This window comes from Gasterosteus aculeatus, chromosome 6 (assembly GCF_964276395.1).
Source record: "Gasterosteus aculeatus chromosome 6, fGasAcu3.hap1.1, whole genome shotgun sequence".
NCBI lineage: Eukaryota > Metazoa > Chordata > Actinopteri > Perciformes > Gasterosteidae > Gasterosteus > Gasterosteus aculeatus.
The window spans coordinates 11,587,878-11,609,980 of NC_135693.1; the positions used below are offsets into that span (position 1 = coordinate 11,587,878).

Consider the following 22,103-nt stretch of genomic DNA (forward strand, 5'->3'; position numbering starts at 1 on the left):
ACACAATGTTGTCTCATTTAAATAGACAGCCTGTTTACACGATACGCCCTGTAACAGCAAAAAAAAAGGAAAGACACCCTCTGAACCCTTCGCTCACTCTCAGCATCTCCTTATTAAATTATACAACAGTTCGGGACCTTGCTAGTCGAGGAAAGCCATTCAATAATGTGGAACATTGGGCCACAGTTCCTCGAGTGAGGAGGAAACATGCTGGCTCACTCCAGGACAATTCAGACAACGTGGCTGCGTGCGTAATGAATAAAAAGAACCACCGGACATCCGAGGGGTCCGACACAGAGTGGTGGTTTTGATGGTGGTTCTGGTACCTCAGAAAGTCCAGCCAGCCGTCTTTGATGATCGAAGGGTCCAGCTGCACGGAAAGGAAGTTGTCGTTGAGGACTCGGATCGGACTGCGGGTGTTGACATCCAGGAGGACCAGCGTCCTCTCCGTGAAGCCCGGCCGCTTCCCACCGGCCACGGATCTCTGATATGTGGAGGAGGAGGAGGAGGAGGAAGAAGAGTAGGAGGAAGAGAGCACCGACTGCACCATCAAAGCGACTAAAGATGCCAGCCACAGGAAGGAGCTTGGGAATGCACGCGGTAAGGATTTGGGCATCTTCTTGGTTTTCGCGAGAACAGGATGATGAGTGTGCGTAAAGACGCCTAACGGGGACAGAAAAAACAAACAAAAACAACGTTTCTTCAGCGAAGTTCGATGGTGTCTCTTTACCTCGGCCTAATCGATCTGGATCTGTCTTCCTGTCCAGTTGTTTCACCCCCATCTGCCCCCCGCCCCTCTTAGCATGTTGGGAGCTGCTCACAAGAGCGCACGCCCCGAGCCAGCCTTCCCAGTTCGGAGAGCCAAAAGCTGGGAGGAGAGGAGGCAGCACCGCCCCTCAAAGGTTCTCTGAGGTATCAGTACAACATGCAGCTCCAACCACTGAGAAGGTGATGGTTATCTTCCCAATTCGGATGATAAGTCATTGTTTTTAAATCATGGGTGAAATAGTACAGTGATCGAAATATCATCTGACCAAAGGTGAATCTGAAAGACTGTTGAGCAATGAACAAGAAGCGTGGTTGATAAGGATTTCATTTCATTTCATGAAGATAGTAACATGCAAAAAGATTATTATTCAGTTTGAGAAAAGGATGATTGAGATTTAAATGTACTCGGAAAAACAGAAATAAATACAAAATAAAGAGGGGGGTTGAATTTACCTAAATTCATATTTACATTTTTTTCTTTTTTGCAAATAATTGATTTAATTAATTGCCGTTAGCCCTTATTGGTTAAGTAAAAACTGCATAATGTTCCAACAGAAAACCAACAAGTATAGAGAAAGAGAATAAGACATGCTTCAAAAATAGAAAAGATACAAACTTTTCAACAGGATATCTCATGTTCTTGCTGTTCTGCTTCAAACGATCACGTATAACAAATGTCCAGAATAAGTCGTGGCACTTTGTTTTTTTGCGCGTCTTTCTTAAAAAAAAAAGTGCAATCGGCCAGTTCAAATCAAGTCAAACTTTATTTCGAAGCCTCCAGCACATTCAGAAAAGAAGATGACGAATGAATGAGCAAAGGACAACGAGAACAGAATAAATAAAACAAATCGTAGTGAGAATATACACGTGAAGATTAAATCAAACGCACCCGGCCTGGTTTGTGTGCAGCTTTAGGAGATCGGGGCATCGGGAAGGTTGACCTCGGTGCTCTAAGAGGAGAATGCGATGCAACAGATCTGTGGCGCCATCCCATTTAAAACCGTTAAACAAAAAAACACTGAAATATTTGAATCAATCCTGAAATGGAGAGGAGGCCTGGTATGCTGTATGTACTGGTATACTGGTGATTTGTACCTACCGTTTTGTCCCCTGTGAGAAGACGAGAAGAAGTAAGTTTTAACAGAAGATGAGCAGCAAACTGTGTGATAAATCCTGCAACACTTCCTCTCGGCCTATCAACTCGCGTACAGCCAATAAACCGCACAATTATGCGACGTGTTAAAGTTGGAAGCTTTACGCGCCAAAGTTCTCAATAAAGCCATTAAAAACATGTGTGTTTTTTAAAGACGTAACGCTTATATATAAAGTGCTTTATTAATTGTTCAATTAAACGCGAAAGGGCAAATGTGCAGAGTTTAGGGTCACCGAGAGCCAGATACACTAAGACACACTATTGTGACACAAAGATAAAAGCCGGGATAAATACCTGAGAGTCATCCAGCAGCGCGTCCTCCTCTATACTTTATTTATAAGCACATTGTTGTCATTTTACTGATAGATATGCAACGAGTTCGTGAATAACTATGACAAATCTGGCGTGTTTTTTAACAAAAATATGAACATAAACGCAACGAAACCTCAAAATAAATATATTAAAAAACATAATAATTACACGTGTTTGTGGAAGTATGGTGTGCTAGTATTTTTGGAGTATTTTTAAAGGAATTTAAGATAAAACCGATACGATAGTTATAAATGTAATATAATTCATGTTCAGGCAATAGATGTTCTCTCTTGGTTTGAACATGAATCATTTTTTTAAAGTTAAATCCTGCCCTTTTGAGTATTGCTATTATACATTCGGGAACTCTTGGAGCTAGGTGCACTTTAAAGGGGTCTACTTAACAATACATACGTGTTATTAGAGTTGATTGCATTTCATATTATAATGGACATTGGTCGAACTTTCATTTACGCGTGTTTATAGTAAGTATAATTTGGTCTGTGTAACAATAGTCGGCTTTTACAGTGGAATCGTGGATAGATAAATATATTATTACACAAATACTGATCAGATATAGAAGATATAGTTCTAATAGGCTTATATAATATACATTGTTTAGCAGAGATTCTGTTGCGCAATATTGGTTATTTTCTTTGATTGTTGTTGTGAAGATACGTTTTTTATTATTTTTATCCGTCAACATCAACGTTTAAATATCAACACAGCTAGTGTTTAATACAAAATAAAGTGCAGTTTTATTTTATTATAACTTCAACGAGAACATTTATTCCAAATGAAAATTGTCGGATAAATTGGATTTTACTGTTCTCTGTTGTTGTGCACAAAGTAGTTCTCTAAATGTTGTGGATGTCCGTGTGAAGTGTTACTTGGCAGGACTTCTCCTACATGGGACCGACAACTGATCAATGACTAAAAATAATATACTTTTAAGCATCCGAAATTCGACTTTGTGTTCTTGACGATTACGTGGCTTTACGTGCCGTATAGTCCTTGTGCATTGCGCAGTATAACGTTGTTTGTGATCACAAAAAGCTGCAGGCTTGGACAAGTATGCGATGTGTTATGGAAGGTGCATTGTGAAAAAATAACGATACCGTATGACAAATAAATACATCCAAACACATCACCACGTGTAATACGCCTGACATCTGAGGCATTAGGTCGACTTGTTTTCAGAAACAGGTGATAATACCGCCACCTGGCGGACTCTGCAAAAACACATTTAGCTGTGTGATACTTGCTGCTCCAACTAATATTGCCGCAAAAATAAAACCTACTATTTTGTTGATTAAAACTTGGCAATATAATAATCTCAATAGATGTTTGGTGTCCCTCTAAAAAATTTTAATGGTGACATTTGCATGTGCTTTGAATTGAATTCTAACCCATTGAGTGTCACATAAATCATTCATCGCTCGGCATTTCCTGCCTCTATTTTTAGAAAGTGGCAAAAAGCAAATAAGGCAGTCCTACGTCACGACCTGTCATGCATATTTAAGGACTCTAGTGCTCCTGTTTTTTCTCTCTCTCTCTCTCTCTGAGGCATGGCCACCCAGCTGCTGCATCCATCCCATCCGCAGACCACGTGACCCGTTTCTCCCGCGCCCTTCAGCAGCGCATTCAGCATGATGGCTGCGGATGCTGTGGATGCTCTCTGCTGCATCCTGCATCCGCACCAGCTTTCTCTCCTCCTTCTCACCGTCAGCCTCTCCTCTCTGCCGGCCCCGACAGCAGCACTGCTTGGCGTCCGACCGGAAGACACCCTGAAGGGAGAGCTGTCCGTGCAGGACGGGGTACTGAGGGCGACGGAGGGGACCCGCTTCATTCTGAGGGTTTACTACTCCGCATTTCCTGCGACGGACCATCGCAATAGCCGGAACATCAGCGGCAGACCCGACGCCGCTCCTGCCGCTCCGTGGATCGCGTTCATAGAGGAACCAGGTGGGGGGAGCGGGGACACAGCGAAGCGGCTCCAGTCCGCAGCGAATCCCTGCCAAGAGGAGAACGCCCGGAGTTCTGACATCGAGCTGCTGGGCTCTTTCACATCTTCCTCAAGCCACAACTCAGTTCTGGTGGAACTGCTCGCGAAAGACCTGCGCAGGGGCGAGTTGATCAAATACTACTCCATGTGCGCGTTCGATGGAGCGAAATGGGAGCATTTTGGCACCAAAGACTTCTGGTTGGCGGTGGTGGAGAGACCTCCGGGGGCAGATGTTTGGCTCCAGGCAGGTGTCTCAGTCCTCTTGTTAGGGCTGTCTGCGCTCTGCAGCGGTCTGAATATAAGCATGCTGGCTCTGGACCCCGTGGAGCTGCGGGTCCTGCAAAACAGTGGCACAGACAAGGAGCAGAAATACGCGCGGAAGATAGAGTCGGTGCGTAAACACGGAAACTACATCCTTTGCACTGTGGTGCTTGGAAACGTGCTTACAAATACTTGCTTTGTGGTGTGGATGTGTCAGATTTTAGGAATGACTGCTCTGTCAACAGCCTCTTGTACCTTGGGGATATTCTTCATCGGCGAGATTTTACCTCACTCGCTGGCGTCCAGGCACAGTCTCGCGATCGCCTCCAAGACGCTGTGCGCGACCCGCCTGCTGATGCTGGTTTTTTTCCCCATCGCCTACCCGGTCTCAAAAATTCTTGACCTCCTGCTGCACCAAGAGATCAGCAGCTTCTACACCAGGGAGAAGTTGGTGGCCATGCTGCGCGTCACAGATCCGTACCACGACCTGGTCAAAGAGGAGCTCAACATCATCCAGGGAGCGCTGGAGCTGAGGACTAAGACCGTGGAGGACGTGCTGACCCCGCTGTCGGACTGCTACATGGTGTCCTCGGACGCCACGCTGGATTTCTGCACCATGTCGGACGTGATGCAGAGCGGTTTCACCCGGATTCCAGTCTTCGAGAACGAGAGGTCCAACATCGTGGACATACTGTTTGTCAAAGACTTGGCCTTCGTCGATCCAGACGACTGCACTCCCCTAAAAACAATCACTCAGTTTTACAAGCACCCCATGCACTGCGTCTTCAATGACACCAAGCTGGACGTGATGCTGGAGGAATTTAAGAGAGGTAACTCCGTTTGAAATCCTTCCAGAGCTCAGAAGAACTCTGCAGGCAGTTGTGTCTTTAGTTTTTGCCGAACTTATAACTTATGAGCGAGATGTCAGTGCCCGAGGGTGGGAGGCGCCATATAGATATCTTGGAACAATCTCAAAGCTGCCCCCTGCTTCCTTCAAATGTTTTTGAAGTGACCTTGTTTTCAGTGCAGAAGTCATCAGTCGACTGGCTCCCAGGGGCCAGTTCAGCTCTTTGATCCCGAGAGCAGCGGGAGCCTCGTGTGAAATCTGAGACTGTGTCACACAGTGAGCCTGGTTCAGCCCGCCAAAAAACAGTTAAGAGGCTACCAAGAATCAGAATGGGGTCACCTTGAAAATGTAGGTTGTGAAAGTGCAGCCGTTATCAGATCTGCACTTTAGAGTAATGTCAACGAGGAATTTAGCAAGAGAGCAGCACCACTCGCTGCAACGTCAGAGGCAATGAATATAATCTCTGTCCCTCTCTGGCTCACACATCTTTGGGCTGATAAGCGTCTTTGCCGATAAGTGCATTCATAGCGTTCATGTTCACTACTTTTAAAAGACGCGTGTCGCTTCACCCCGTTCAGTCTGGATGATAACATTGAACAGCTCAAACCGCTCCCCGTCCGACTGTCACGCGGTAAAATGGAGACATATGAGAGGCTGCTGGAGTGGCTGTTATGTAAGGATTTCACTGACATTGGCTTACGTTGGAGGGGGGGGGGGGATTAGGATGTAAACCTGTTTCATTGACAGAGAGAGCTCAATCGCGGTCGGTCAGGCAGAAGTGACTCTGATTAGAACGTGAAAGGGGGACACTGTGGAGACCTTGGCAGGGATATAAATTATAATGCCACTTACAGGTCACCAGGTCTACGGCTTTATTTTGTTCAGGATTAAGAAGGATAGCTTTGGTCTGACACCAGTGATCCATTGACCCCAGTCCGACCCAGCGTTTCTTTCTTTTGTGTTATTTATACGCTTAGGTAGAAAGTTCCCCTTTACGTTGAGTGTCTGCAACTAATTGTTTGCCTGTGGAGGACTTTGAAGCTTCGTTCACTCTGCGGGTCGTCGCCATCCAAACCTGCAGAGCAAACCATGAAAAATTCAGCTCCGACCTTTCCCTTCCCCTCTCACCTCCTGTTTGCATGGATTAAAGGCTCCCGCTGCCCAGGAAGCCTGACTGGGAGCTGTGGGGACGTCTCACTGGGCTTGGGGGGAGGGAGGGAAAAGGGGAGGGGGTCTGTGTTGGAGAAAAGGACGTAAATGTCACCAGAGAGGACAGAAAACACACCTATCAGTGGAACATAGAGTTCTATATGCTCTTTACTTACTGCATTTATGCTTTCATGGCGTTGGGGTGAAATATTCCATCAGTGGTGGGAGCCGCATTGAGGTTATTTTTTCTTGTTTAGTATGAATGGCTCCATTCGCTATTACATTATTACAGTATGCAGTCATGTTTCTAACGGCATTAACATGTCATTTTGTAGTTAATTAGGGTAGATCTTAACTGCTTTTGGAAAGCTTAATCAACAACCGCATGTTATAAACAGATTATACATTTCAAATGTAAAATAATATTAACAGTAACTATATATAGGAGTGTGCATAAGTTGTTGCCTTGTATGCATGTGTGTGAAACAGGGAGAGGAAAAAAAAGTAATAGAAACCATACATCATTTCCAAGTGTATTACGATTGCATTCATAAACAAAACATTCGCTGAAGGAGTTTGGGAAATTGGTGGAGCAGAAACATTTAGAAAAAGGACATCTATGTAAGATCCAGTTTTGCCGCGGGCCTGTGTGTGTGTGTGTGTGTGTGTGTGTGAGTGTGGTAAGTGTGTGTCAGGCTGCGACGGTCTTATGTAACATTTGGGTGATGTAATGCAGTGCTCAGGCACTTCACAGCTGAAGGCAGATGCGACTCTGTGACTCACCTGAGCTCTTCGGAGAAGCTGCACTCACCGTAGAGTTTCCTGTTCGGAGACTGTCAGTCAGTCTGATTTTTTTGGTCTCGTCGCAGTGGATTAAAGTATTTGATCCATTTTATTGCCAGGCAGTGATCCCCCAAATCTGCCCGTCTCATATGAGCCACTGATTTTGTCCAAGAAAGGTGGTAGAGATGATTAATTCGATGTGGGATGAAATGTGCGATGACAAAGAAGAAATGTGCATTTAGTACATAGATTTAATGTTAATATCTGTAGGCTTTTTGGTGAGACGAACATCAGCAAAAATCATTTGTCACAATAAACCGTGAATGTGTTCTGCTTAGTTGCTCAGCTTTCTCGGTGATGTTCAACCGTGGCGGCGTCTTCTTGTCACATTTGCTTTATCGACTCGTCCCGGAGACCCTGCTGGCGACCTTTGTCATTGCGCCTCTGAGCCACGTCACGTTACGCCTAACGCTTACTGAGAGGGAGTGCCGGGTTTGCTCATGGATGTGTTAAGTGTGTGTCTGTGTGTTTACAGGGGTGGCAGCAGCACGGGCAGTTTAGTCAGCAGATGTAGGCATCCCCGGACCGATTGCATAACCTCCGTGTTTACGTAAGGGCCCGAGTCTTCATCACTGTCAAAGGGTCTCTACCATAATCCCCAATAGCTACCTTCTCCCCGTCTGAGGCACACACACACACAGACACACACACACACACGGGCCGAATACGAACTATGTCATATTCAAGCTCTTAGTTAGTTCTCTCGTGTTTTGCGGCCTTTCAGCTTCTGTTGGTGAAATAATGCTGACTTGCATCTCTGCACAGATCCAGTTGCAGTCTGTTGACTCTCAACCCAATTGCATTGGCAGTTTTCAGCATAAACCAACATTGTGAAAACACTCGAACTCACCCTTTTTTTTTTTTGGTTGATGAACGCAGGCAAGTCCCACCTGGCCGTGGTGCAGAGGGTGAACAGCGAAGGTGAGGGGGACCCCTTCTATGAAGTGATGGGCATCGTCACGCTGGAGGACGTCATAGAAGAGATCATCAAGTCGGAGATCGTGGATGAGACGGATCTGTATAGTAAGTGTGATGCTTTAATCAGCGGATTAGGACACTGGTGCATTCAATGTGAATCAATTGATTATATTTCCAGTTGCCACAGTGAATAGATTTTTTTCTCAGTTTGTCACAGCAGCTGACTGAGTTTGTTCAGCTGCGTGGTTCAGAACATCACTGAGAAATGCTCAATTCAACAAATGCAGTACACGGTCATATTTATGGCTGTTGCAACTAGCACTTTTTAAAATGATAAGCATTTATAGAATAACGGAATATACAATCCACCATCTCCTCTCCGGTTTTCTCAATAAACGATCCCAAGCTCTCTTCTCTGTGGCTCCCAGCTTCTTGTTGATGCATAATTAAATAACGTAAATTAATGTTCCAGTCTCACAGATAATCACCATAATCCGCTCATCTTTAATTAGTTGGGAAGGCTCTCAGCAGAAAGGAAGTCAAATGTCAAACTCCCTTCCTTTCATATTTAATCTGCTCCATGCTTTCATTTCCCTCCTTGGATTTTACAGCAGTGCTTGCACACAAGTGGGGAAGTAACTTCCAAAAACAAATCCCATAAGCCATCGAAATTCAATTGTGAAGTTTGCAGTCATTGGTGCACTTGCTGTTAAAATGATAAAATGTGCAGACTGTACTTCCGTGTGTACTGTACATGCAGCACAAGGGAGTTAATCCCTCCGGAATTTGCACTTCAGGCTTTTACAGCAACAGCTGTTCTTGCTGCAGCTGCAACGTATTTAATGGGATGTAGGCTCCTCGCGTCTGCAGACAGAGGATAAATACATTAATCAATCAGACGTCTTCTGCTGCTGGAGATACATTTACTAATAAATCTGTAGAAACTAAGGAGGTCAGTGATACCTCAAAGTAGCTACTTATTGTAGTGGTAACAAGAATAAGTTGTTGTACCTACAAACTAAGAATTATCATATGTGAAATTAGCGCCGGCTTTCCTTTGTGATATTCAATCTCTTTGCCGATAGCGGATAATCGGAACAAAAGACGCGTGTCCAACCACGAGAAGAAACTGCAGGATTTTTCTATCTTCAAACTGGCAGAGAATGAGATGAATGTGAAGATTTCGCCCCAGTTGCTCCTGGCAACGCACCGCTTCTTGGCAACAGGTAACATTGCGTGTGTGTCATAGCATGCCGCGCATATGTGGTTGCACGCAGTTGATTGCAGAATACAATCAGGACAAGGACATCTAATTTGCGTGTGTGTGTGTATGTACATTTATCCTGCAGAAGTGGAGCCTTTCAGGCTGTGCCACCTGTCGGAGAAGATCTTGCTGCATCTTATCAAACATCCCAGTGTTGTGCAGGACCTCAAGTTCAACCCCAAGAACAAACACGCTCCTCAACACTACCTCTTCCAGAGACACAAACCCGTGGACTTCTTTGTCCTCGTTCTGCAGGTCAATCCACCTTCTGCTGCTTTTTAAACCATAAAATAACACTAGTAACAGGAACGATAGATTCATTATGAAGCAGTATCATCTTCTGTGCTTGTAATTGTTTTGCTGCTGATGTATTGTGTCACACCGGTAGCGTCTAGCTATGTTTGTAAATGGTTTGGTGGTTTGCAGGGACGGGTGGAGGTAGAGATAGGAAAAGAGGCTCTCCGCTTCGAAAACGGAGCGTTTTCCTATTACGGCATGCCAGCACTCATCTCGCCCTTGCCTATTGGTAAGTTATTGAACACAAGAAACAATGTAACAATGATGACTAAATGGATTCTTTCCCCATAATAACTGTAAATTAATGCAGTGACGTTTTTACTGCTAAAATCTCACGTCAAAAGCAGCTGCAGCCGCGGGAAGTAATTAAAAGAGATTTTCAGAGAATTTCCCAGTGGAAGGACATGACCTGCACAGGATTATATGAAATCCATCTAAGACTACTGCAGAAAGCGTGTCTCTCTCTCTCTCTCTCTCTCTCTCTCTCTCTCTCTCTCTCTCTCTCTCCTGGGTAAACTAAAGCAAGCTGAATCCATTCTTAGGACATTACAGAATCCAAAATTCTCTCTTAAGGAGCTGCACAGCTGTTACATCTCAAGCATTTTCTTTACTGTTTAATTCAAAACCGTGCAGAGTAAAGGCCTTTTAAAAGTGTGATCATAGGAGTGCAGATGTGCTGACTTGCTCTCGTATAGCATGTCATTTAAGTCAAAAATGACATTTCGTCAGGTATGGCACCAACAGAATATACTGTAGATTGAGAGGTAAGCTGTGGGCATGTTATGGGATTGTGAAAAAAACAATGCTCACTAAATTGGACACAATAAATCTATTTTACTTTCAAGTGCTGAAAATCCCAAAAGTATTTTTATAAAGTTGTCAACTAATGTTTTACTTTCTGACTGGGTTCGACCCAATGGAGATAATGTATGTATGTATGTAGAAATACACAGCTAAAAGTGTGTTTTCTGCTTCCGTTCTGTTAAGGACCGAGGTATGGTTCCCGGAGCAGTGGCCTCAACCGATCAGATTCCTTCCTGAGTGGCAGCGTGGGACAGCTCCCTACAGGAGGAGGGGTCTACTTACCGGACTACTCTGTCCGACAGCTCACAGACCTGCAGATCATTAAGGTTACACACAAACTAAGTTACATAGAAAAAAAGGCAAAAAATGGGAGCACAAGCAAGAATGTGCACTTTAAAAAATGTCCCAAGAATGCAGCTCTTCCTCTGCTGCAGCGCTGGCCTTTGATATGTTGTAATCCCATTGATCTCCATGAACGCAGCCATCCTGTCTCTCGCTCCGCCCTCCACACACTCCTCTCTCCTTTAATCACCAAGCTCCATTTCAACCGTGAATATTTGAGCCTTAAATAATGGCCGTGCTCTCTCTTTTCCCCGTCCACCCAATGTCCACATTTCCTCCCGGGCCAACGCGCACTAGGAGTTAGACACGCCACCATGCATGCAGATCTTTGCAGCTTTCTGTATTCCAACAGATCACCAGGAACCACTACCAGAACGCCCTCCTGGCCAGCAGGATGGACAGCTCCCCTCAGACACCGGACCCGTTGGATCTTGATGCTAAAGGGAGGCGCGCCGTGCCGGAGGTCCGCTCACACAGCATCGCTCTCCCCCTCACGCACACTCGTCTGGGGCTGGCACGCCTCGCACACCTGCATCCCCACGGTGGCCTTCGCAACACCTCCAAGCTCAATAAAAGAAACCGGATCGTCCGTAAGTGGCGCGGACATGTTGTCTTCACGTTATGATGGGGAGTTGATTTAGGTCCTTAAATTACTGAGACTACTTCCTGTGTGGATTCCAGCACAGATAATGTACGGCCTAAATGCTAATGGAAACATTTTCTAACATGGCAATGTATGTAGTCAAAGTAATACCATCGTTCCTCCAATCTCTCTTAAATACATTTATTTATTGTAACATTTTCCCAATCACTTAGTTTCTACAATAACAGCAGCCCTGATGTGTTTAGCCATCGCCTGGCAGTGTGTGACTGGTGTTTAAATGATGAAGGAGACTGGGCAGGTGAGAGGAATTGGGCCGATGAGGTGGGTGTAGCTAATGGGCGCACTGGATGAGCTGATTGGGTGAGTGACAGATGAAGGGGGCGGAGCCGTGACGGGGCGGGGAGGTGGGAGTGTCTGAGAGGTGAATGTGATGCAGAGCGACGGGGGAGTATGGAAGCTGAACTGGGTCAGGAGAAATCTATAATTAGATACAAGGGGGGAAAAAGCTGTTCAGACCAATGACGTGATTAAATAAGGAAAAGCTTTGATGCTTCTCCAGCCCGAAAGTTTAATCTATCCCCAATAGATTAACACACATAGCGACTCACTTGCAAAACTGGTACAAACATGGCATCATCCAATGTGTACTGGTTTCCCACATCCCATCTGTTTAACAATGTGTGCGTCACGCCAGCCGGTTTTTGCGACGGTGTCATTAAGAAAAATCCCTGCACAGATGGTTCTGCCGATTGTCAAGAAACGCGTAGCATCCGGTTATAAAACTACGGGCAGGTTTCATTTTCACAAACAAGAGATTTCACCTTTTAAATCTCATCCACTGGTTGCAGCTCACGCTTGGTTGGAATTGAAACCTTTAATCCACTATCATTTAAAACGTACTGGGCCCTCAAACAGCCATCGCCCTGCAAATAAAAAGTACTTTACCTCCCTCTACAGGCACAGCTCCAAACCAGCAGCTGTAGTGTGGACGATCGCAGGCGGTCGAAGGCTGATGATTTAACTTTAACCTCTTTGCAGGAAGTAAATCCGACGGGCAGAGGAGTCCAAATGATACGGTGTTCTTCTGTATGGATGAGATTCCCTACATCCACGAGGACCCGCCAGAAGATTATGGGGAGAACGGTGAGTGAGTGGAGGTGTGCGAAGGAAAAAAGGCTCAGTTAAAACTCAACAGTTAAATAATTTCTGTAAATTCTAACTTTAAAAAACAAGATGTATGAAGCGCTTAATGAATAACATTGTTCCAATTGAAAGAACAGTTACTCCAGATGCTGTTTCACCTTATCGGCCGCTCACAACTCATCACTGAATGGGTCATTTCCCTCCATCTGCCCTATCGCCTCTGACTGACTCCTTTTGTCTCTTAAACGTTCTGTCTTAGATGTGCCTACGGACTCCCAACCCTCCACCTCCCCCTTCATCAGCTCCCCGTCCAGCTCGGAGGAGAACATCGGGAAGAAACTGTTGCACAAATTGAGTGAGTGAGGCCATTTGTCACAAACACCGATGCAACAGGCCGCCCCCGCACGCGCCGTCACAGCTTCCCTCGCCTTCTCAGCCGAGCAGATTCACCAGATCTGACTCATTTACTTTAGTAGCTGTGCTGCTTGGTAATTCTAACGCCACTTATTTCAGTCAGCTACAAATGTGAGGAGGTAAAAAAAATGTTAGGAAGAAGATATTGAGATAATCAGATGCGGCTACGGGTGATGGCGGGTGTTTTAACAAGCGATGACCTGAATTTCTCCTCCGGTTCCAGGCAACAAGATGAGGAAAAAGTCTCGGGACGGAGAGAAGAGTTTGGAGGAAGGTTCAGAGCAACCACCAGTGACGAGCTAGCAAAGTGACACCGGGGAGGAGGGATGAAGCTTCTTACTCTTCATCACCCCCTGGTTCTCCTTATTAGGCAACGAACCCCTCGTAGACGCCCTCCATGCTGTGGCTCGGCGCTCACAAGAGACTCAGCCATGTCATGTGATGTGGCCACCGGTCACACTCAGGTCCCCACTGGCCCCCCGTCCCGCCTCTTGCCTGACCTCACACCCTTAAAGTCACCGCTGATTCAAGAAGCGGGACGCGTACGAAAGAAAAACTTGATTGAAGGAATTTAAACGACACAGTCTTGGATTCATCCAGCCTTACACTGGACTGCATGGAGGTTCGGTTTTAATCTCGTGTTTTTGTAAGCAGGGGAACTTTATATGTGATATTATCTCATTTAAGCCACCCGGACTCGACCACATCTCTCAACACGGAAGGTCATTTCTGTGCAAGATTTCAGGTTTTACTAGACCAACCGTTATGTTATTATTATAACAGTTTTTTATTACTATTGTTTTATCATGAGGCAGTTCCCACATAAAAACAATGTTATTTGCACAGGAAATCGTTCTAATGTTGCCATAAGGATGCCACCTACTGCCAACAGCACCAGACCCACCGGCCATCGAACAAAAAGACAAGAGCACAATTTCTACACCATATTATGAAAAAAGCCATGAGATTTCTCAGCCTGAATAACTACTTATTATATGCTGTGACTAAACTCTCAGCAAGTTCAGAGGTGCGCTCCATTTTGAAAATACTTTTTTTTATACAGAAGTGTCAGAATTCTAAATTACTAAAAGTAATAGATATAAGCAATATAATCGTACATGACTTTGCTGCCACATAAATGCACACATTCAGTAAACGTGTCGTTCCCACATTAATGCATTTGTCCTACATGTGGACGTCTCACACTGCATATGTAGCCGCACGGACAGTTTTTGTGCTCATGTAAAACAAACACCCTCAATGATCTACCTTTTGTCCTGATGTTACCACCTCTGAAGGAAACCATTAGCCTCTTGTTTGTTTTCCTCCAGTAGAAAGCGTGCAGGCGATCCCCCTTCATGCCGTTTGCTCGCACATTAGCAACTTTCATAGGTAAAGGTCATTTACTAAACCTGCATACGCCAATTAAAAGTAAGCTTGTGGTTTTGGGGTCTGGGGACCCAGAAGGATATTAAAGAGTGTCCTCGGTGGAAAGAGTAGTTGCATGTTTGTTTTATGCTGCTTTTAGTGTAGAGATAAGCCCTGTAGAAAGCCCTGTTTTTCCATATGCATGCTTAAGTAAAGGAATGAAGGAGCAGGAAGATCTGCAGTAACTCCTCCTCACAAAAGTGCAGCGACTGACCTACTGACATTTCAAGTGAATTAAGATTTTAAAATGAATTTAAAGCTTAATTTGAGAAAAATCAATAAGTGCAATAAACAGCAAAGCAAGGCTGCAGTTTTCCTGTGGGGGCTACAGCCTCTTGCTTATTGAAGAAAACAATAAAGCAATTCTTCTAGAAATTATAAACTATCCGAATAATAAGAGGATTATGGGATCCACCGTCACTGCAGGTCAGGTCGGGGAAAAATCTTGCCAGGTACATTTCCCAATAGAACCAGAAGAGAAAGACGTGAAAGAGGAAAGCAATATGACGCACCCACAGACCACACACACGCACACACACACACACATACACACACACACGCACACACACACACACACACACACACACACACACACACACACACACACACACGCACACACACACACACACACACACACACAAACACACGCACACACGCACACACACGCACACACGTTGACGTACCTCGTTCTGCTTGGTGAGGGCATGAAGGACTCTGTACTCAGCAATTCGCTTTGACCCCTCTATGTACAAGGAACGTGCAACGGGAAGGCAAACAGGATCATCATAAAGTCTCTCAGCCGAAGGTTGGTTTTGCAGTTGATTAACATATTTATATTATATATAATATATATATATATATATTTATTTATTTAGGGTATGTATATTTATTTGCGTTAATAAAAAGAAGCAAACTTGCCATTTGTAATGTAAAATTTAGATTATACAATATATATCTATGTCTATTCTACCCAAAGATATCAAGAGACAGACCACGTTCTACAGAAAAATTTACCTAATTCTTAATAAATCGACTGAACTAATTATATTACTCTTGTCAAATTTGTTTTTATTCTCTCACTGATGTTTGTAAGTCAACATATTATAAGCGGTGTACACTGCAGTTTGCTCTGCTCTGATCACTCATTCTAGATTCCCCCGTACTCATCATTAAATCAGTTCCAACACATGCAACACCCCCACAAACATGCTATTGATAGTTCTTTATTGGTGTAGATAATCATCACATTAGCTTCATTTGCAGCCGTGTGCCGGGTTTATTGGTGCACCGTACCGCAGCAAACTGGTTGATCATTACCGTGTTTGTGTCCATGACAGCGGGGTCTTGCATAATAGCGCACTAGTGCTACGCACGGACAGAACAGTGTGCCAACTCAACATTAATTTGTCCCGCTGCAACATTCAGCTGTGAAAACAGCGACACACAACACGTGTATTTTTGTGCCATTTCTGCTCACTCAACCCAAAACAAAAAGACTCATTTTTAAATGGCATAGTTCAAGGTGAAAACTTCTCATCTCTTAATACTGCCACATCTGTCAAGACAGACGAGGTGAATTAGTACGACATCAACCATTGATTAAAGCTACAATGAGCCCATTAATCACATGTGCCAGTTGATCAGATTGGAAATGTGTTTTTCACACTTGGAATGGATGAATCATAACAGCATGAGCGCATTAAACATTTTTAGCCAGATGAATCAGCACTGCTGGCGGTGAGCGTAAAACAGTGACATGTGGGCTGACACGCACAAAGGTCCGGGTGATGACACATAAAAAGAACATTATGTTTGGAACATCTCTGACGTCACACAAAGTACACACTATAAATGGGGAACCACAAAAAACAGGAAAAACCGGGGCAAATTATTAACACAATTCTGAGAAGGAATGATTCCCGTTTGTGCGTTTGGATAGATATAGATCTAAGCAGTGTTCAGCCTAGCTCAGCAAAACACTGACAGGACAGGTTGTCTACGTTTGTGCAAAAAACAGCACAAACTCTGTGCGTGGAATCAGGTGGCTCAGCGCCGGGCTGCAGGGGGAACTGTGAACTCTGGGTAGTGTAGTCTTCTACTGGACCCTGGTGACGGCCTCGTGGATGGACTCGGCCACGTAGTTTATGTTGCTGCTGGTCAGACCGCACATGTTGATGCGACCGCTGGCCATTAGGTAGACGTGTCTCTCTTTCACCATGTACTCCACTTGTTTGGCTGCAGGAAGACACCACAACCAGATTTCATTATTCATTGATAATCCATGTTACAGTTTACAGATATGTGTGTGTCTCAAGGGGAAACAGAAGCGTAACAGACCGTAGTGGATTCGCGGTTCGGCAAGCATGTAAACCGCAGAATAATGAAACAGCTCAGCCCTCGTAGTTTGAAAGTTTGACTGCCGATCTGATAACGCTTCACTGTGAGCAATGAATCTGTGCTGAAATTGGCCAGTAGAAGCCAACATAGAGGGCTTTCTTTCGGTTACGAGGTGTTCAGGCTCTCTTCAGGAAATGTAAGCATTGAGCAGTGATGCACTTTTATAAGTTTTTCCATGATGTGTTCAAATTACATGCAACTTTTAGAATTTCTGACAGTTTATACTGTTCATCAAGGCTCAGCTATCTGTCAAAAACCAACACAACACGAGAGGGACGTATCAAAAGGTCGTAGAAACGCTTGCTCCGTATGTCCGTACTCACAGTTGAGGCCTGTAAAGCTGAACATGCCAATCTGCTCTGTAATGTGCTCCCAGGTGCCCGGTGTTCCCAGGCCTTGAAGCTTAGCTTTTAGCTGAGCCCTCATCATCAAAACCCTGCCGGCCATGGTCTTCACGTTGTCCTTCCTTGAAGGAACAGAGAAAGAACTGCAGCGTTACCTTTGTGCCTGTAAACGCATACTACTGCAGTGTTTTCAGTGTTCTTTATGAAGAGATGTATCCTGTGCTGTACCATTCAGTGAAGAGCTCGGGTGAATTAAGAGTGATGGAAACAATGCGAGCTCCCTGAGACGGTGGGTTCGACCAAGTGGTCCTGACAATCTTCTCCATCTGGGACAGAACTCGCTTCAGGTTGTCTGCGTCCCGAGCCACAATGGTCAGGTTGCCCACACGCTCATCTGATGGGACAAACACACGTCGCACATGAAACACGGCTGTAGCCATTACTCGATTTAACCTCTAGGTGGCAACACCGACAAATCTACTGTACTTTTTAGCTCCATGCTTGTGGTATAAACACTTATTTTTTTGTGCACATGTGGCCAAAGATTACCCTTTACCCTTTAGTCTACTATCAAACGTTACGCATATAAAGCACACGGGACTGTCATTAAGATTAGAAACAGTCCAAAGAATGTCACCCTTGAACTATTCCAAACTACAGGGATCTACAGCACTTAAGCACTCGGGCCTCACTCACTGTAGAGGCCAAAGTTCTTGGAGAACGACTGGGCACAGAACATTTCGAAGCCCACGGAGACAAAGTAGCGGACCGCCCAGGCATCTTTATCCAGACAGCCCGAGGCAAATCCCTGATAAGCAGAGTCGAAGAACACAAACAGCTTCCTCCTCTAGAAAATAAAAAGATAAGACAATCTTTATACTGCGATAAACATTCAGCGTGCAAAACAATGTGACTGTTTGAACTGACGGTTGTGTTAATAGCGATAGTTGAGGCGACACGGCATGTGGTGGCGTGTATTTGTGTGCGTGTACGTGTACGTGTACGGGTGCAATACCATCATAACTTCTGCGATCTGCATCCATTGCTCTTGTGTGGGGTCCGTGCCGGTTGGATTATGGGCGCATGCGTGCAAAACAAAGACGGAGTGCTCTGGGCAACTCTGTTGGAGACAGAAAATGGAACAAGTACTGTTAACTCCCAATGAAAATGAGTCATGTCCAAAATAAAGTCGTACCCCGTTTAGCCCCGTCAAAAAGCAGCTTACCTCCAGGTCTTCAAGGAAACCAGCAAAGTCGAGGCCCCTGTTCTCTGCGTCCCAGTACTTGTATGGACGGACATCCTCAAAGCCGGCGTTGGCGAACACGGCGTTGTGGTTTTCTGAAACGCAATGTAAGAAAAAGTCTGACACCATTGTTCTCACTTCATTGTTTATGTTTGCTCTCCATACAGAGGTAAACACTGTGTCCCACATAGGAACTGACATTTAAGCAGGATCACTGACAAGATCCATATCTAAAAATAGAACATCTTGAATCTGTAATCTGAGGCAATTAAACATCTGAGTAAAGCATAAGACAAGTCAAAGGCCATGAATGAGAAGCTAATCTCTGCGTTGGCTTCCACTCTGTACACTGTGTGTGTGTGTGTGTGTGTGTGTGTGTGTGTGTGTGTGTACGAGTGCACATACCCCAGGTAGGTGCAGACACATAGATCGGTGTTTTTGTGTTTTTATTGCCATTGTAAAAACGACTAAGGAATTCAGCGCCCATCTTCAAGGCACCTGTTCCACCCAGACATTGGACCGCCCCTACCTGGCAGTGACAGAAACAGACAGTGGTTTAAATATCAAATAATATTAATATGGAAACATTGAGTGTGTCAATGCACTTACCCTGTTCTCCTGGATGGCAGGGCTGTCTTCTCCCAGTGCGATCTTAGAAGCAGAGGACCTGAAGTCAGGCAGGCCCAGGATGGGCAGGTACTCGTGGTTCAGGCTCACATCTTGCACAATTATTTTTTCAACCTTTTTGACCACAGGCAAAACCCACGGTTGGCCCTCATCTGTCCGGTAGGCTGCAAAAAATAATGTAAGTATTATACTTTACCAATTACAGTACCAATATTGAAGAATAAAATGAAAGAACAAGTGAGTCATGCCCTTGATGTATGGCTCAATAATTACATTTTAAGAACGCAGCAAGAATAGTCGAAGACATTACCTGGGTAACAATAACAGAAATGTGACTCAGAAAGACGGCTCGGCGTATAACGCACTTTGACTTCTCTGTTGACTGTTTTAGCCAACTCAACTGCCTATCATTCCCTGATAAGGACTAAAGTATACAACAGCCGTCTTACTCTCAGCACAGACACCATCAGCCTGCTTTGCAACTCACTGTACCTTTCAGGCTCAATATCATATACAGTGAGTTATATTCTCCCTTTTTGTGTCCACTGGCATGAAAGGCTTGGTTATGTGCTCCGGGGCAAATCAAAAAAACCAAGATATTCAGTTCATGAAATGAGATGAAAAGCTGCCAATTGACAGTTTTGCGTGCCGCTCATGACTTTTTCCGATACCAATCATTGTGTTGCCTACATTTCCCAGCATGCATAGTGACCATCTGTGTCCTGCAGAGGGATGGGGATTACGAGGCCTCAGCCTCCTGCACTAATCCTGGGACTCGAGCGGTCGTGTCATGCTGAGCGGTGCTGTTAATACACTGCCATGACAGAGCTGAGCAATGTTTCTCACATAATAAACAGCGAGGATTACTACTTTTAATAAGATTAACGGTAAAAAAATAAAAATAAATAAATAACAGAGAGGGAGAGGTTTTTGTGCAGAAGGAGAAGGTGAGGAAACCAGAGAGGACAGAGATGACTCCATCTTTGTGCCACAATATTACATAACAAGAATATTTTGTCAAAATATTGCATGACATCATTGTTATGGAATGCTGCGCGGCGGGGCAGGTGGGTGGTACAGACCTATCTGCTGGCAAATACCAGCCAACCATCACAAAAAAAATGTACATCGATGAAAATTGAATTTCCTATGCAGTTGTCTGATTCAAAATTCGATGCATCATTGTCTTAAGCTAAAAAAAAAAAAAAACGCACCCGATGTTAGCAAGCTACATCGACCTGGGGATTTAGGGTTGCTCCGGTTACCGTTGCCATGGAAAAGGCTCAAACTCACAGTGGACAACTTACCTCCCACTCCCAGGTTCACCTTATTGGGAAATTGGTCGTTATTGAAATCCTGCGATAGCTTGAAGACAGCTACGGGGGCTGCTTGTGGCACCTCGCAGAACACCGACATGGTTGTTGTTTGTTGTTGTTGTTGTGTATTTCAGTAAAGACTTAATAAGCAGCGAGCTCTCACGAGGATGAAGGCGGAGGACGAAGGGAGCGCTTTCACCTTCAACTTGGAGGAGCCGGGAGGGGCGTGACGTGGGTGTGAGAGGATTGACCAATCCGGAGAGCGGGAAGGTGATTCGACCAATCACAGCGCTGTTCCCCGTCCGATCAAAGTTCAAGGAAACACACGCTCGCGGAGGCGGTGGACCAATGAACTGCCCCGTAACATGACTGACAGATGACACGCCAAAGGTTGAAAGTGGGTGGTTGGGGATTTTTACTGCAATTATAAGAATTACCAGCAGATGGCGCCGTGGCCTCGTCGATCCCACCGCGGCCCTCAACTAAGGTGTTGTTGTGCAGCAATATCTTCCACTTTATGGGTGAAACAAAAACATACATCAAGATCAAATCACTCGCAAAACAAGAAATCTGCCAGAGCCGTGTTAAATAAAGCAAAGGCGCACGTCCCAATATGGGCAGACAGGCTTTGAGCGAGTGCGCGTAAGGATGTGTGAATGAGTATGAGCAAACATTTGTATCTGCTCTGTCCTGAGGGCCTCGGCTGAGCTATGGTGTAAACACGCCGGCTCCACGGTGCTCTCTTTCCCCGCTAGCGGTCTGCAGGGACTGAAGTGGTTGATAAATGAGGGCCCACCAGGATCATGACTGTTGAAAAGCTTCATATACTTATACTTATACTATACCGCACTCAGGCTAAAGCCCACGCTGGGGTTTTTTACATTTCTGTCTGGTAACGCGGGGGCTGTTGCATTGTTTTGCCCTTGTTTGTGTAGTTAACCTAGTGATGGTGTAACACAATAAGACTGTACCATCTCCAGCGAGGTGTGATTTGTGACCAGTGATTTTATAATCAAACCCATTTGAGACATTGACATTGTCTGCTGAGCAGAACTCAAAGTACTTCAAATTAACTCCACTTCCACGGGCTTAACCATTACAATGCTGCTTACCACTGGCGTGATACACTGTATAATATCACACTCTAGAGGCACCATTCTGTATAACAAGTACTTTTACTATTGATACAATAACAAATGCTCGCTCAAGAAGAAGAAGAAGAAGAAGAAGCCATTTTTATTGCCAAGTATTATTTTACACATACAGGAAAATGTTCTCTGCATTTAACGCATCCCACTTAGAGGGAGCAATGAGCTGCTGTAAAAGGCGCCCGGGGAGCAGTTAGGTTGGTGTCTCGCTCAGGGACACTTTGACATGGGACATGGAGCAGCCGGTATTCGAACCCCCAACCCTGCGGTGCCCTGCACACCCTCTCTACTCCACAGCTGCCCCACACACGGTGAGTAAATAGGCCGCCTGCTGGTCCATGTTACTGGTAACATTGGCATCGCTCAAAGTGACGAATGCTCTGAGAATCCTGGTCCGACTCTGCAGTTTCCCATCGGCTGTGTTTGGGTGTCATTCGGCCCGTTGTTGTGTGGCCTTTACTGTTTTGGTGGTGAAGATG

At 44.9% G+C, this 22,103-nt stretch overlaps 3 protein-coding genes across 4 annotated transcripts in view; 1 reads left to right on the top strand and 2 right to left on the bottom strand.

Moving 5' to 3' along the window:
• hpse2 (heparanase 2) overlaps positions 1-836 on the bottom strand; it is a 41,176-nt gene extending 40,340 nt beyond the window's left edge. The window contains exon 1 of the mRNA XM_040178777.2: positions 327-836. Coding sequence (XP_040034711.2) covers positions 327-616 — 290 coding nt within the window. The 5' untranslated portion in view covers positions 617-836. The remainder of the gene's footprint in view (positions 1-326) is intronic.
• A 2,261-nt stretch (positions 837-3,097) lies between these two features.
• cnnm1 (cyclin and CBS domain divalent metal cation transport mediator 1) lies at positions 3,098-15,596 on the top strand. 2 transcript variants are annotated; one of them, XM_078105009.1, is made up of 11 exons: positions 3,098-4,626; positions 4,714-5,326; positions 8,215-8,358; positions 9,339-9,479; positions 9,603-9,772; positions 9,944-10,043; positions 10,802-10,944; positions 11,313-11,550; positions 12,603-12,707; positions 12,967-13,062; positions 13,345-15,596. In XM_078105009.1, the coding sequence occupies exons 1-11, from the start codon at positions 3,880-3,882 to the stop codon at positions 13,422-13,424; spliced, it is 2,577 nt and encodes an 858-aa protein (XP_077961135.1). In that variant the 5' UTR covers positions 3,098-3,879; the 3' UTR covers positions 13,425-15,596. The 2 variants fall into 2 exon arrangements, with proteins under 2 accessions (XP_077961135.1, XP_040034709.2); XM_040178775.2 differs by having other exon boundaries at positions 3,098-5,326.
• A 160-nt stretch (positions 15,597-15,756) lies between these two features.
• On the bottom strand, positions 15,757-20,704 carry got1 (glutamic-oxaloacetic transaminase 1, soluble). The gene is made up of 9 exons (XM_040178776.2): positions 20,468-20,704; positions 19,143-19,324; positions 18,939-19,062; positions 18,516-18,628; positions 18,306-18,410; positions 17,987-18,137; positions 17,519-17,684; positions 17,270-17,412; positions 15,757-16,784 (listed from the first exon to the last, which is right to left on the bottom strand). Exons 1-9 carry the CDS (start codon positions 20,574-20,576, stop codon positions 16,645-16,647), a joined length of 1,233 nt encoding a protein of 410 aa, XP_040034710.2. The 5' UTR covers positions 20,577-20,704; the 3' UTR covers positions 15,757-16,644.
• Between the last annotated feature and the right edge of the window lie 1,399 nt (positions 20,705-22,103).

Excerpts from the sequence above, each read along its gene's own strand:
- cnnm1 (XM_040178775.2), top strand. The coding sequence starts at position 3,880 with ATGATGGCTGCGGATGCTGTGGATGCTCTCTGCTGCATCCTGCATCCG. Across the intron at positions 10,945-11,312 it reads CAGACCTGCAGATCATTAAG|ATCACCAGGAACCACTACCA; the intron begins GTTACACACAAA and ends GTATTCCAACAG. Across the intron at positions 13,063-13,344 it reads GAAACTGTTGCACAAATTGA|GCAACAAGATGAGGAAAAAG; the intron begins GTGAGTGAGGCC and ends CTCCGGTTCCAG.
- got1 (XM_040178776.2), bottom strand. The coding sequence starts at position 20,576 with ATGTCGGTGTTCTGCGAGGTGCCACAAGCAGCCCCCGTAGCTGTCTTC. Across the intron at positions 18,629-18,938 it reads TGTGTCTGCACCTACCTGGG|AAAACCACAACGCCGTGTTC; the intron begins GTATGTGCACTC and ends ATTGCGTTTCAG. Across the intron at positions 16,785-17,269 it reads CAGCTTTACAGGCCTCAACT|CCAAACAAGTGGAGTACATG; the intron begins GTGAGTACGGAC and ends GTCTTCCTGCAG.